Source organism: Oncorhynchus keta, chromosome 9 (assembly GCF_023373465.1).
Source record: "Oncorhynchus keta strain PuntledgeMale-10-30-2019 chromosome 9, Oket_V2, whole genome shotgun sequence".
Classification (NCBI taxonomy): domain Eukaryota; kingdom Metazoa; phylum Chordata; class Actinopteri; order Salmoniformes; family Salmonidae; genus Oncorhynchus; species Oncorhynchus keta.
In genome coordinates, this window is record NC_068429.1 from 44,614,104 (window position 1) to 44,627,404 (window position 13,301).

General features: G+C 62.5%; 1 protein-coding gene across 1 annotated transcript in view; it reads left to right on the top strand.

Annotated features, from left to right (window-relative positions):
* Positions 1-13,301, top strand: part of sardh (sarcosine dehydrogenase) — a 118,205-nt gene that overhangs the window by 80,381 nt on the left and 24,523 nt on the right. The window contains exon 18 of the mRNA XM_052525986.1: positions 654-747. Within this exon, the coding sequence (XP_052381946.1) occupies positions 654-747 (94 nt within the window). The remainder of the gene's footprint in view (positions 1-653; positions 748-13,301) is intronic.

A 13,301-nucleotide genomic window follows, 5' to 3' on the forward strand; every position in this document is an offset into this window, starting at 1 on the left:
AAATGATGGTAGAAAGTCATCATTATGCTGGAGGAAAGAGGTGTACGAAGCCAAATGAGAGAGAAGCGCCACAGTGAAAGAGGGGCTCCCTCAGAGCTCATCGTCTAGGCTGTTTTGGCCCAATAGCCCTGCAAGCCACGCAGCTGCTACCAATGATTGCAGTCAGGGGCCCTTCAGTGATAGCCTGATCGCAAATTGGTTTGTGCTGTCTTGCCAGCTCCCTACAGTCATTGTCTAGTTTGGCAAGACTGCACAAACAGATCTGGGATCAGGCTACTTCAGTGACGAGGCCCTTTCCAGAAAGCAGATTGTGCGCGCAGAGGAACTCATAAGGACAGACCCGGGCCCCAGTGTCGCAGACGACACCCAACCAAACCTGAACACTGTCCATGAAATATGAATGATGTTTTGTTTTTGTCTACTCGATCATGAGTGTGTGTTGTGTTCCGCGCTGCATGTCTGACTTATATTGTCTGTGGTGGACTTTTCTCAGATGGACAGGTTGACTGCTAGGCACTTTGGCTGACGCGAGCTCACTGATGATCCCTTTTGGCAGTTGCTGGTTAGAGCAGTTCCTGATTGACCCGGCGATTGGCTGACACTGGTTGATTGACAGCTGATTTGCTGACGTGGTGTTCTGTGTCTGTCCACAGTCGAGAGGTGCTACAGGAGATCCTGGATACAGACCTGAGTAACGAAGCCTTCCCTTTCTCCACACACAAAGTCTGTAACGCTGCCGGACACAAGGTAAGAGAAAGGACCCGTCTGTCTGTCTTCCTGGCTGGCTGGCTCTATTGGTCTGTCTGGCTAGCAGTAATTTTCCCCTTTCATACACACACACACACACACACACACACACACACACACACACACACACACACACACACACACACACACACCAGCCTCATCAAATGTATAATTTAATCTGGTACACATGACTTTTCTTCACACAGTGATGTCAATTGCCAATGGAATTCAAGTAGTAAATTTGAATAAATGTACACTTCATGGCGCTGCTTGAGGAAGGGTGCTTTTCTCCTCGGTGTGCACGAGAGAGAGCAAGGAAAGAGCGAGGGTGCATAACTTTGCGCGTGTGCGTACATTCGTGCACAAAGGTGGTTGTTGTATGTGCGCGCGTTTGCGTGTAGCTGCCTGCGTGTGTGTTTTGTTGTGTGTCTTGCCCTAGTTGTGTATTGTGGAGTGAGGAACCCGAGTGAGTGTTGTGCCTGTTTATGGGACAGATGGCCTGGCTCACATCACCCCTGTGACTGACTGACAGACCTCATGTCAAACACTCTGCACACTTCTCTAACCTCCCCCTCTCTCTTTTTTTCCTATTGCGCTCTCTCATCTGTCCCTCTCCCCCTCTGTCCCTCTCCCCTCTGTCCCTCTCCCCCTCTGTCCCTCTCCCCCTCTGTCCCTCTCTCATCTGTCCCTCTCTCATCTGTCCCTCTCCCCCTCTGTCCCTCTCCCCCTCTGTCCCTCTCCCCCTCTGTCCCTCTCCCCCTCTGTCCCTCTCCCCCTCTGTCCCTCTCCCCCCCTCTGTCCCTCTCCCCCTCTCCCCCTCTCCCCCTCTCCCCCTCTTTCCCTCTCCCCCTCTGTCCCTCTGTCCCTCTGTCCCTCTGTCCATCTGTCCATCTGTCCCTCTCCCCATCTGTCCCTCTCCCCATCTGTCCCTCTCCCCATCTGTCCCTCTCCCCATCTGTCCCTCTCCCCATCTGTCCCTCTCCCCCTCTGTCCCTCTCCCCCTCTGTCCCTCTCCCCCTCTGTCCCTCTCCCCATCTGTCCCTCTCCCCATCTGTCCCTCTCCCCATCTCCCCCTCTGTCCCTCTGTCCCTCTCCCCATCTGTCCCTCTCCCCATCTGTCCCTCTCCCCATCTGTCCCTCTCCCCATCTGTCCCTCTCCCCCTCTGTCCCTCTCCCCCTCTGTCCCTCTCCCCTCTGTCCCTCTCCCCCTCTCCCCATCTGTCCCTCTCCCCATCTGTCCCTCTCCCCATCTCCCCCTCTGTCCCTCTGTCCCTCTCCCCATCTGTCCCTCTCCCCATCTGTCCCTCTCCCCATCTGTCCCTCTCCCCCTCTGTCCCTCTCCCCCTCTGTCCCTCTCCCCCTCTGTCCCTCTCCCCCTCTGCCCCTCTCCCCCTCTGTCCCTCTCCCCCTCTGTCCCTCTCCCCCTCTGTCCCTCTCCCCCTCTGCCCCTCTCCCCCTCTGTCCCTCTCCCCCTCTGTCCCTCTCCCCCTCTGTCCCTCTCCCCCTCTGTCCCTCTCCCCCTCTGTCCCCCTCTGTCCTCTGTCCCTCTGTCCCTCTGTCCCTCTCCCCATCTGTCCCTCTCCCCATCTGTCCCTCTCCCCATCTGTCCCTCTCCCCATCTGTCCCTCTCCCCATCTGTCCCTCTCCCCCTCTGTCCCTCTCCCCCTCTGTCCCTCTGTCCCTCTGTCCATCTGTCCCTCTGTCCCTCTCCCCATCTGTCCCTCTCCCCATCTGTCCCTCTCCCCATCTGTCCCTCTCCCCATCTCCCCCTCTGTCCCTCTGTCCCTCTCCCCATCTGTCCCTCTCCCCATCTGTCCCTCTCCCCATCTGTCCCTCTCCCCATCTGTCCCTCTCCCCCTCTGTCCCTCTCCCCCTCTGTCCCTCTCCCCCTCTGTCCCTCTCCCCCCTCTGTCCCTCTCCCCCTCTGTCCCTCTCCCCCTCTCTGTCCCTCTCTCATCTGTCCCTCTCCCCCTCTGTCCCTCTCTCATCTGTCCCTCTCCCCCTCTGTCCCTCTCTCATCTGTCCTCTCTCATCTGTCCCTCTCCCCCTCTGTCATCTGTCCCTCTCCCCCTCTGTCCCTCTCTCATCTGTCCCTCTCCCCCTCTGTCCCTCTCTCTCATCTGTCCCTCTCCCCCTCTGTCCCTCTCTCATCTGTCCCTCTCCCCCTCTGTCCCTCTCTCATCTGTCCCTCTCTCATCTGTCCCTCTCCCCCTCTGTCCCTCTCTCATCTGTCCCTCTCTCATCTGTCCCTCTCTCATCTGTCCCTCTCTCATCTGTCCCTCTCCCCTCTGTCCCTCTCCCCCTCTGTCCCTCTCTCATCTGTCCCTCTCCCCTCTGTCCCTCTCTCATCTGTCCCTCTCTCATCTGTCCCTCTCTCATCTGTCCCTCTCTCATCTGTCCCTCTCTCATCTGTCCCTCTCTCATCTGTCCCTCTCCCCCTCTGTCCCTCTCTCATCTGTCCCTCTCTCATCTGTCCCTCTCTCATCTGTCCCTCTCCCCCTCTGTCCCTCTCTCATCTGTCCCTCTCTCATCTGTCCCTCTCTCATCTGTCCCTCTCCCCCTCTGTCCCTCTCCCCCTCTGTCCCTCTCCCCCTCTGTCCCTCTCCCCCTCTGTCCCTCTCCCCCTCTGTCCCTCTCCCCCTCTGTCCCTCTCCCCATCTGTCCCTCTCCCCATCTGTCCCTCTCCCCATCTGTCCCTCTCCCCATCTGTCCCTCTCCCCATCTGTCCCTCTCCCTCCCTCTGTCCCTCTCCCCCTCTGTCCCTCTCCCCCTCTGTCCCTCTCCCCCTCTGTCCCTCTCCCCCTCTGTCCCTCTCCCCCTCTGTCCCTCTCCCCCTCTCCCCCTCTGTCCCTCTCCCCCTCTGTCCCTCTCCCCCTCTTCCCCCCTCTCCCCTCTGTCCCCCTCTGTCCTCTGTCCTCTGTCCCTCTGTCCCTCTCCCCATCTGTCCCTCTCCCCTTCTCTCCCTCTCCCCATCTGTCCCTCTCCCCATCTGTCCCTCTCCCCCTCTGTCCCTCTCCCCATCTGTCCCTCTCCCCCTCTGTCCCTCTCCCCCTCTGTCCATCTGTCCATCTGTCCCTCTGTCCCTCTCCCCATCTGTCCCTCTCCCCATCTGTCCCTCTCCCCATCTGTCCCTCTCCCCATCTCCCCCTCTGTCCCTCTGTCCCTCTCCCCATCTGTCCCTCTCCCCATCTGTCCCTCTCCCCATCTGCCCCTCTCCCCCTCTGTCCCTCTCCCCATCTGTCCCTCTCCCCCTCTGTCCCTCTCCCCATCTGTCCCTCTCCCCCTCTGTCCCTCTCCCCCTCTGTCCCTCTCCCCCTCTGTCCCTCTCCCCCTCTGTCCCTCTCTCATCTGTCCCTCTCCCCCTCTGTCCCTCTCTCATCTGTCCCTCTCCCCCTCTGTCCCTCTCTCATCTGTCCCTCTCTCATCTGTCCCTCTCCCCTCTGTCATCTGTCCCTCTCCCCTCTGTCCCTCTCTCATCTGTCCCTCTCCCCCTCTGTCCCTCTCTCATCTGTCCCTCTCCCCCTCTGTCCCTCTCTCATCTGTCCCTCTCCCCCTCTGTCCCTCTCTCATCTGTCCCTCTCTCATCTGTCCCTCTCCCCCTCTGTCCCTCTCTCATCTGTCCCTCTCTCATCTGTCCCTCTCTCATCTGTCCCTCTCCCCCTCTGTCCCTCTCTCCTCTGTCCCTCTCTCCTCTTTCCCTCTCCCCCTCTGTCCCTCTCCCCCTCTGTCCCTCTCTCATCTGTCCCTCTCCCCCTCTGTCCCTCTCTCATCTGTCCCTCTCTCATCTGTCCCTCTCTCATCTGTCCCTCTCTCATCTGTCCCTCTCTCATCTGTCCCTCTCTCATCTGTCCCTCTCCCCCTCTGTCCCTCTCTCATCTGTCCCTCTCTCATCTGTCCCTCTCTCATCTGTCCCTCTCCCCCTCTGTCCCTCTCTCATCTGTCCCTCTCTCATCTGTCCCTCTCTCATCTGTCCCTCTCCCCCTCTGTCCCTCTCCCCCTCTGTCCCTCTCCCCCTCTGTCCCTCTCCCCCTCTGTCCCTCTCCCCCTCTGTCCCTCTCCCCTCTGTCCCTCTCTCATCTGTCCCTCTCTCATCTGTCCCTCTCTCATCTGTCCCTCTCTCATCTGTCCCTCTCCCCCTCTGTCCCTCTCTCATCTGTCCCTCTCTCATCTGTCCCTCTCTCATCTGTCCCTCTCCCCCTCTGTCCCTCTCTCATCTGTCCCTCTCTCATCTGTCCCTCTCCCCCTCTGTCCCTCTCCCCCTCTGTCCCTCTCCCCCTCTGTCCCTCTCCCCCTCTGTCCCTCTCCCCCTCTGTCCCTCTCCCCCTCTGTCCCTCTCCCCCTCTGTCCCTCCTCCCCCTCCCCTGTCCCTCTCCCCCTCTGTCCCTCTCCCCCTCTGTCCCTCTCCCCCTCTGTCCCTCTCCCCCTCTGTCCCTCTCCCCCTCTGTCCCTCTCCCCCCTCTGTCCCTCTCCCCCTCTGTCCCTCTCATCTGTCCCTCTCCCCCTCTGTCCCTCTCATCTGTCCCTCTCCCCCTCTGTCCCTCTCCCCCTCTGTCCCTCTCCCCCTCTGTCCCTCTCCCCCTCTGTCCCTCTCCCCCTCTGTCCCTCTCCCCCTCTGTCCCTCTCATCTGTCCCTCTCCCCTCTGTCCCTCTCATCTGTCCCTCTCCCCCTCTGTCCCTCTCCCCTCTGTCCCTCTCCCCCTCTGTCCCTCTCCCCCCTCTGTCCCTCTCCCCCTCTGTCCCTCCCCCCTCTGTCCCTCTCCCCCTCTGTCCCTCTCCCCCTCTGTCCCTCTCCCCCTCTGTCCCTCTCATCTGTCCCTCTCCCCTCTGTCCCTCTCATCTGTCCCTCTCCCCCTCTGTCCCTCTCATCTGTCCCTCTCCCCCTCTGTCCCTCTCCCCCTCTGTCCCTCTCCCCCTCTGTCCCTCTCCCCCTCTGTCCCTCTCCCCCTCTGTCCCTCTCCCCTCTGTCCCTCTCCCCCTCTGTCCCTCTCCCCCTCTGTCCCTCTCCCCCTCTGTCCCTCCCCCTCTGTCCCTCTCATCTGTCCCTCTCCCCTCTGTCCCTCTCCCCCCTCTGTCCCTCTCCCCCTCTGTCCCTCTCCCCCTCTGTCCCTCTCCCCCTCTGTCCCCCTCTGTCCCCTCTGTCCCTCTCCCCTCTGTCCCTCTCCCCCTCTGTCCTCTCCCCTCTGTCCTCTCCCCTCTGTCCCTCTCCCCCTCTGTCCCTCTCCCCTCTGTCCCTCTCCCCCTCTGTCCCTCTCCCCCTCTGTCCCTCTCCCCCTCTGTCCCTCTCCCCTCTGTCCCTCTCCCCCTCTGTCCCTCTCCCCCTCTGTCCCTCTCCCCCCTCTGTCCCTCTCCCCCTCTGTCCTCTCATCTGTCCCTCTCCCCCTCTGTCCCTCTCCCCCTCTGTCCCTCTCCCCCTCTGTCCCTCTCCCCCTCTGTCCCTCTCATCTGTCCCTCTCCCCCTCTGTCCCTCTCATCTGTCCCTCTCCCCCCTCTGTCCCTCTCCCCCTCTGTCCCTCTCCCCCTCTGTCCCTCTCCCCTCTGTCCCTCTCCCCCCTCTGTCCCTCTCTCATCTGTCCCTCTCCCCCTCTGTCCCTCTCCCCCTCTGTCCCTCTCTCATCTGTCCCTCTCCCCCTCTGTCCCTCTCCCCTCTGTCCCTCTCTCATCTGTCCCTCTCCCCTCTGTCCCTCTCTCATCTGTCCCTCTCCCCCTCTGTCCCTCTCCCCCTCTGTCCCTCTCCCCCTCTGTCCCTCTCCCCCCTCTGTCCCTCTCCCCCTCTGTCCCTCTCCCCCTCTGTCCCTCTCCCCCTCTGTCCCTCTCCCCTCTGTCCCTCTCCCCTCTGTCCCTCTCCCCTCTGTCCCTCTCCCCCTCTGTCCCTCTCTCATCTGTCCCTCTCCCCTCTGTCCCTCTCCCCCTCTGTCCCTCTCTCATCTGTCCCTCTCCCCCTCTGTCCCTCTCCCCCTCTGTCCCTCTCTCATCTGTCCCTTTCCCCCTCTGTCCTCTCTCTCATCTGTCCCTCTCCCCCTCTGTCCCTCTCTCATCTGTCCCTCTCCCCCTCTGTCCCTCTCTCATCTGTCCCTCTCTCATCTGTCCCTCTCCCCCTCTCTCATCTGTCCCTCTCCCCCTCTGTCCCTCTCTCATCTGTCCCTCTCCCCCTCTGTCCCTCTCTCATCTGTCCCTCTCCCCCTCTGTCCCTCTCTCATCTGTCCCTCTCCCCTCTGTCCCTCTCCCCCTCTGTCCCTCTCTCATCTGTCCCTCTCCCCCTCTGTCCCTCTCTCATCTGTCCCTCTCCCCCTCTGTCCCTCTCTCATCTGTCCCTCTCCCCCTCTGTCCCTCTCTCATCTGTCCCTCTCTCATCTGTCCCTCTCCCCTCTCTCATCTGTCCCTCTCCCCCTCTGTCCCTCTCTCATCTGTCCCTCTCCCCCTCTGTCCCTCTCTCATCTGTCCCTCTCCCCCTCTGTCCCTCTCCCCCCTCTGTCCCTCTCCCCCTCTGTCCCTCTCCCTCTGTCCCTCTCCCCCTCTGTCCCTCTCCCCCCTCTGTCCCTCTCCCCCTCTGTCCCTCTCTCATCTGTCCCTCTCCCCCTCTGTCCCTCTCCCCCTCTGTCCCTCTCTCATCTGTCCCTCTCCCCTCTGTCCCTCTCCCCTCTGTCCCTCTCTCATCTGTCCCTCTCCCCCTCTGTCCCTCTCTCATCTGTCCCTCTCCCCCTCTGTCCCTCTCTCATCTGTCCCTCTCCCCCTCTGTCCCTCTCCCCCTCTGTCCCTCTCTCATCTGTCCCTCTCTCATCTGTCCCTCTCCCCCTCTCTCATCTGTCCCTCTCCCCCTCTGTCCCTCTCTCATCTGTCCCTCTCTCATCTGTCCCTCTCCCCCTCTGTCCCTCTCTCATCTGTCCCTCTCCCCCTCTGTCCCTCTCCCCCTCTGTCCCTCTCTCATCTGTCCCTCTCCCCTCTGTCCCTCTCCCCCCTCTGTCCCTCTCTCATCTGTCCCTCTCCCCCTCTGTCCCTCTCTCATCTGTCCCTCTCCCCCTCTGTCCCTCTCATCTGTCCCTCTCCCCCTCTGTCCCTCTCTCATCTGTCCCTCTCCCCCTCTGTCCCTCTCTCATCTGTCCCTCTCTCATCTGTCCCTCTCCCCCTCTCTCATCTGTCCCTCTCCCCCTCTGTCCCTCTCTCATCTGTCCCTCTCTCATCTGTCCCTCTCCCCTCTCTCATCTGTCCCTCTCCCCCCATCTGTCCCTCTCTCATCTGTCCCTCTCCCTCTGTCCCTCTCCCCCTCTGTCCCTCTCCCCCTCTGTCCCTCTCCCCCTCTGTCCCTCTCCCCCTCTGTCCCTCTCCCCCTGTCCTGTCCCCCCTCTCCCTCCCCCCTCTGTCCCTCTCCCCCTCTGTCCCTCTCCCCCTCTGTCCCTCTCCCCCTCTGTCCCTCTCTCTGTCCCTCTCTCTGTCCCTCTCCCCCTCTGTCCCTCTCCCCCTCTGTCCCTCTCCCCCTCTGTCCCTCTCCCCCTCTGTCCCTCTCCCCCCTCTGTCCCTCTCCCCCTCTGTCCTCTCCCCCTCTGTCCCTCTCCCCCTCTGTCCCTCTCCCCCTCTGTCCCTCTCTCATCTGTCCCTCTCCCCCTCTGTCCCTCTCCCCCCTCTGTCCTCTCCCCCTCTGTCCCTCTCCCCCTCTGTCCCTCTCCCCCTCTGTCCCTCTCCCCCTCTGTCCCTCTCCCCCCTCTGTCCCTCTCCCCCTCTGTCCCTCTCCCCTCCGTCCCTCTCCCCCTCTGTCCCTCTCCCCCTCTGTCCCTCTCCCCCTCTGTCCCTCTCCCCCTCTGTCCCTCTCCCCTCTGTCCCTCTCCCCCTCTGTCCCTCTCCCCCTCTGTCCCTCTCTCATCTGTCCCTCTCCCCCTCTGTCCCTCTCCCCCTCTGTCCCTCTCCTCTGTCCCTCTCCCCCTCTGTCCCTCTCTCATCTGTCCCTCTCCCCCTCTGTCCCTCTCCCCCTCTGTCCCTCTCCCCCTCTGTCCCTCTCCCCCTCTGTCCCTCTCCCCCTCTGTCCCTCTCCCCCTCTGTCCCTCTCCCCCTCTGTCCCTCTCTCATCTGTCCCTCTCCCCCTCTCCCCCTCTCCCCCTCTGTCCCTCTCTCATCTGTCCCTCTCCCCCTCTGTCCCTCTCCCCCCTCTGTCCCTCTCTCATCTGTCCCTCTCCCCCTCTGTCCCTCTCTCATCTGTCCCTCTCCCCCTCTGTCCCTCTCTCATCTGTCCCTCTCCCCCTCTGTCCCTCTCTCATCTGTCCCTCTCTCATCTGTCCCTCTCCCCCTCTCTCATCTGTCCCTCTCCCCCTCTGTCCCTCTCTCATCTGTCCCTCTCCCCCCTCTGTCCCTCTCTCATCTGTCCCTCTCCCCCTCTGTCCCTCTCCCCCTCTGTCCTCTCTCATCTGTCCCTCTCCCCCTCTGTCCCTCTCCCCTCTGTCCCTCTCTCATCTGTCCCTCTCCCCCTCTGTCCCTCTCTCATCTGTCCCTCTCCCCCTCTGTCCCTCTCTCATCTGTCCCTCTCCCCCCTCTGTCCCTCTCTCATCTGTCCCTCTCTCATCTGTCCCTCTCCCCCTCTCTCATCTGTCCCTCCCCCCTCTGTCCCTCTCTCATCTGTCCCTCTCTCATCTGTCCCTCTCCCCTCTCTCATCTGTCCTCTCTCCCCTCTGTCCCTCTCTCATCTGTCCCTCTCCCCCTCTGTCCCTCTCCCCCTCTGTCCTCTCCCCCTCTGTCCCTCTCCCCTCTGTCCCTCTCCCCCTCTGTCCCTCTCCCCCCTCTGTCCCTCTCCCCCTCTGTCCCTCTCCCCCTCTGTCCCTCTCCCCCTCTGTCCCTCTCCCCCTCTGTGTCCCTCTCCCCCCTCTGTCCCTCTCCCCCTCTGTCCCTCTCCCCCTCTGTCCCTCTCCCCCTCTGTCCCTCTCCCCCTCTGCCCCTCTCCCCCTCTGTCCCTCTCCATCTGTCCCTCTCCCTCTCTGTCCCTCTCCCCCTCTGTCCCTCTCCCCCTCTGTCCCTCTCCCCTCTGTCCCTCTCCCCCTCTGTCCCTCTCCCCCTCTGTCCCTCTCCCCCTCTGCCCCTCTCCCCCTCTGTCCCTCTCCCCCTCTGCCCCTCTCCCCCTCTGTCCCTCTCCCCCTCTGTCCCTCTCCCCCTCTGTCCCTCTCCCCCTCTGCCCCTCTCCCCCTCTGTCCCTCTCCCCCTCTGTCCCTCTCCCCCTCTGTCCCTCTCCCCCTCTGTCCCTCTCCCCTCTGTCCCTCTCCCCCTCTGTCCCTCTCCCCCCTCTGTCCCCTCTGTCCCTCTCCCCCTCTGTCCCTCTCCCCCTCTGTCCCTCTCCCCCTCTGTCCCTCTCCCCCTCATCCCTCTCCCCCTCTGTCCCTCTCCCCTCTGTCCCTCTCTCATCTGTCCCTCTCTCCCTCTCTGTCCCTCTCCCCCTCTGTCCCTCTCCCCCTCTGTCCCTCTCTCATCTGTCCCTCTCCCCCTCTGTCCCTCTCCCCCTCTGTCCCTCTCCCCCTCTGTCCCTCTCCCCCTCTGTCCCTCTCCCCTCTGTCCCTCTCCCCCTCTGTCCCTCTCTCATCTGTCCCTCTCCCCTCTGTCCCTCTCCCCCCTCTGTCCCTCTCTCATCTGTCCCTCTCCCCCTCTGTCCCTCTCCCCCTCTGTCCCTCTCTCATCTGTCCCTCTCCCCCTCTGTCCCTCTCTCATCTGTCCCTCTCCCCCCTCTGTCCCTCTCTCATCTGTCCCTCTCCCCCTCTGTCCCTCTCTCATCTGTCCCTCTCTCATCTGTCCCTCTCCCCCTCTCTCATCTGTCCCTCTCCCCCTCTGTCCCTCTCTCATCTGTCCCTCTCCCCCCCTCTGTCCCTCTCTCATCTGTCCCTCTCCCCCTCTGTCCCTCTCCCCCTCTGTCCCTCTCTCATCTGTCCCTCTCCCCCTCTGTCCCTCTCCCCTCTGTCCCTCTCTCATCTGTCCCTCTCCCCCTCTGTCCCTCTCTCATCTGTCCCTCTCCCCCTCTGTCCCTCTCTCATCTGTCCCTCTCCCCCTCTGTCCCTCTCTCATCTGTCCCTCTCTCATCTGTCCCTCTCCCCCTCTCTCATCTGTCCCTCTCCCCCTCTGTCCCTCTCTCATCTGTCCCTCTCCCCCTCTGTCCCTCTCTCATCTGTCCCTCTCCCCCTCTGTCCCTCTCCCCCTCTGTCCCTCTCTCATCTGTCCCTCTCCCCCTCTGTCCCTCTCCCCTCTGTCCCTCTCTCATCTGTCCCTCTCCCCCTCTGTCCCTCTCTCATCTGTCCCTCTCCCCCTCTGTCCCTCTCTCATCTGTCCCTCTCCCCTCTGTCCCTCTCTCATCTGTCCCTCTCTCATCTGTCCCTCTCCCCTCTCTCATCTGTCCCTCTCCCCCCTCTGTCCCTCTCTCATCTGTCCCTCTCTCATCTGTCCCTCTCCCCCTCTCTCATCTGTCCCTCTCCCCCTCTGTCCCTCTCTCATCTGTCCCTCTCCCCCTCTGTCCCTCTCCCCCTCTGTCCCTCTCCCCCTCTGTCCCTCTCCCCCTCTGTCCCTCTCCCCCTCTGTCCCTCTCCCCCTCTGTCCCTCTCCCCCCTCTGTCCCTCTCCCCCTCTGTCCCTCTCCCCCCTCTGTCCCTCTCCCCCTCTGTCCCTCTCCCCCTCTGTCCCTCTCCCCCTCTGTCCCTCTCCCCCTCTGTCCTCTCCCCCTCTGTCCCTCTCCCCCTCTGTCCCTCTCTCCCTCTATCTGTCCCTCTCCCCCTCTGTCCCTCTCCCCCTCTGTCCCTCTCCCCCTCTGTCCCTCTCCCCCTCTGTCCCTCTCCCCTCTGTCCTCTCCCCCTCTGTCCCTCTCCCCCTGTCCCTCTCCCCCTCTGTCCCTCTCCCCTCTGTCCCTCTCCCCCTCTGTCCCTCTCCCCTCTGTCCCTCTCCCCCTCTGTCCCTCTCTCATCTGTCCCTCTCCTCATCTGTCCCTCTCCCCCTCTGTCCCTCTCTCCCCATCTGTCCCTCTCCCCATCTGTCCCTCTCCCCTCTGTCCCTCTCCCCCTCTGTCCCTCTCCCCCTCTGTCCCTCTCCCCCTCTGTCCCTCTCCCCCTCTGTCCCTCTCCCCCTCTGTCCCTCTCCCCTCTGTCCCTCTCCCCCTCTGTCCCTCTCCCCTCTGTCCCTCTCCCCTCTGTCCCTCCCCCTCTGTCCCTCTCCCCCTCTGTCCCTCTCCCCCTCTGTCCCTCTCTCATCTGTCCTCTCCCCCTCTGTCCCTCTCCTCTGTCCCTCTCCCCCTCTGTCCCTCTCCCCCTCTGTCCCTCTCTCATCTGTCCCTCTCCCCCTCTGTCCCTCTCCCCCTCTGTCCCTCTCCCCCTCTGTCCCTCTCCCCCCTCTGTCCCTCTCCCCCTCTGTCCCTCTCCCCTCTGTCCCTCTCCCCTCTGTCCCTCTCTCATCTGTCCCTCTCCCCCCCTGTCCCTCTCCCCCTCTGTCCCTCTCTCATCTGTCCCTCTCCCCCTCTCCCCCTCTCCCCCTCTGTCCCTCTCTCATCTGTCCCTCTCCCCCTCTGTCCCTCTCTCATCTGTCCCTCTCCCCCTCTGTCCCTCTCTCATCTGTCCCTCTCCCCCTCTGTCCCTCTCTCATCTGTCCCTCTCTCATCTGTCCCTCTCCCTCTCTCTCATCTGTCCCTCTCCCCCTCTGTCCCTCTCTCATCTGTCCCTCTCCCCTCTGTCCCTCTCTCATCTGTCCCTCTCCCCCTCTGTCCCTCTCCCCTCTGTCCCTCTCTCATCTGTCCCTCTCCCCCTCTGTCCCTCTCCCCCTCTGTCCCTCTCTCATCTGTCCCTCTCCCCTCTGTCCCTCTCATCTGTCCCTCTCCCCTCTGTCCCTCTCTCATCTGTCCCTCTCCCCTCTGTCCCTCTCTCATCTGTCCCTCTCTCATCTGTCCCTCTCCCCTCTCTCATCTGTCCCTCTCCCCTCTGTCCCTCTCTCATCTGTCCCTCTCTCATCTGTCCCTCTCCCCTCTCTCATCTGTCCCTCTCCCCCTCTGTCCCTCTCTCATCTGTCCCTCTCCCCCTCTGTCCCTCTCCCCCTCTGTCCCTCTCCCCCTCTGTCCCTCTCCCCCTCTGTCCCTCTCCCCCTCTGTCCCTCTCCCCCTCTGCCCCTCTCCCCCTCTGTCCCTCTCTCATCTGTCCCTCTCCCCCTCTGTCCCTCTCCCCCTCTGTCCCTCTCCCCCTCTGTCCCTCTCCCCCTCTGTCCCTCTCCCCCTCTGTCCCTCTCTCATCTGTCCTCTCTCTCCCCTCTCTCATCTGTCCCTCTCCCCCTCTCCCCTCTCTCATCTGTCCCTCTCCCCCTCTCCCCCTCTCTCATCTGTCCCTCTCCCCTCTCCCCTCTCTCATCTGTCCCTCTCCCCCTCTCCCCCTCTCTCATCTGTCCCTCTCCCCTCTCTCATCTGTCCCTCTCCCCCTCTCTCATCTGTCCCTCTCCCCCTCCTGTCCCTCTCTCATCTGTCCCTCTCTCATCTGTCCCTCTCCCCTCTCTCATCTGTCCCTCTCCCCCTCTGTCCCTCTCTCATCTGTCCCTCTCCCCCTCTGTCCCTCTCTCATCTGTCCCTCT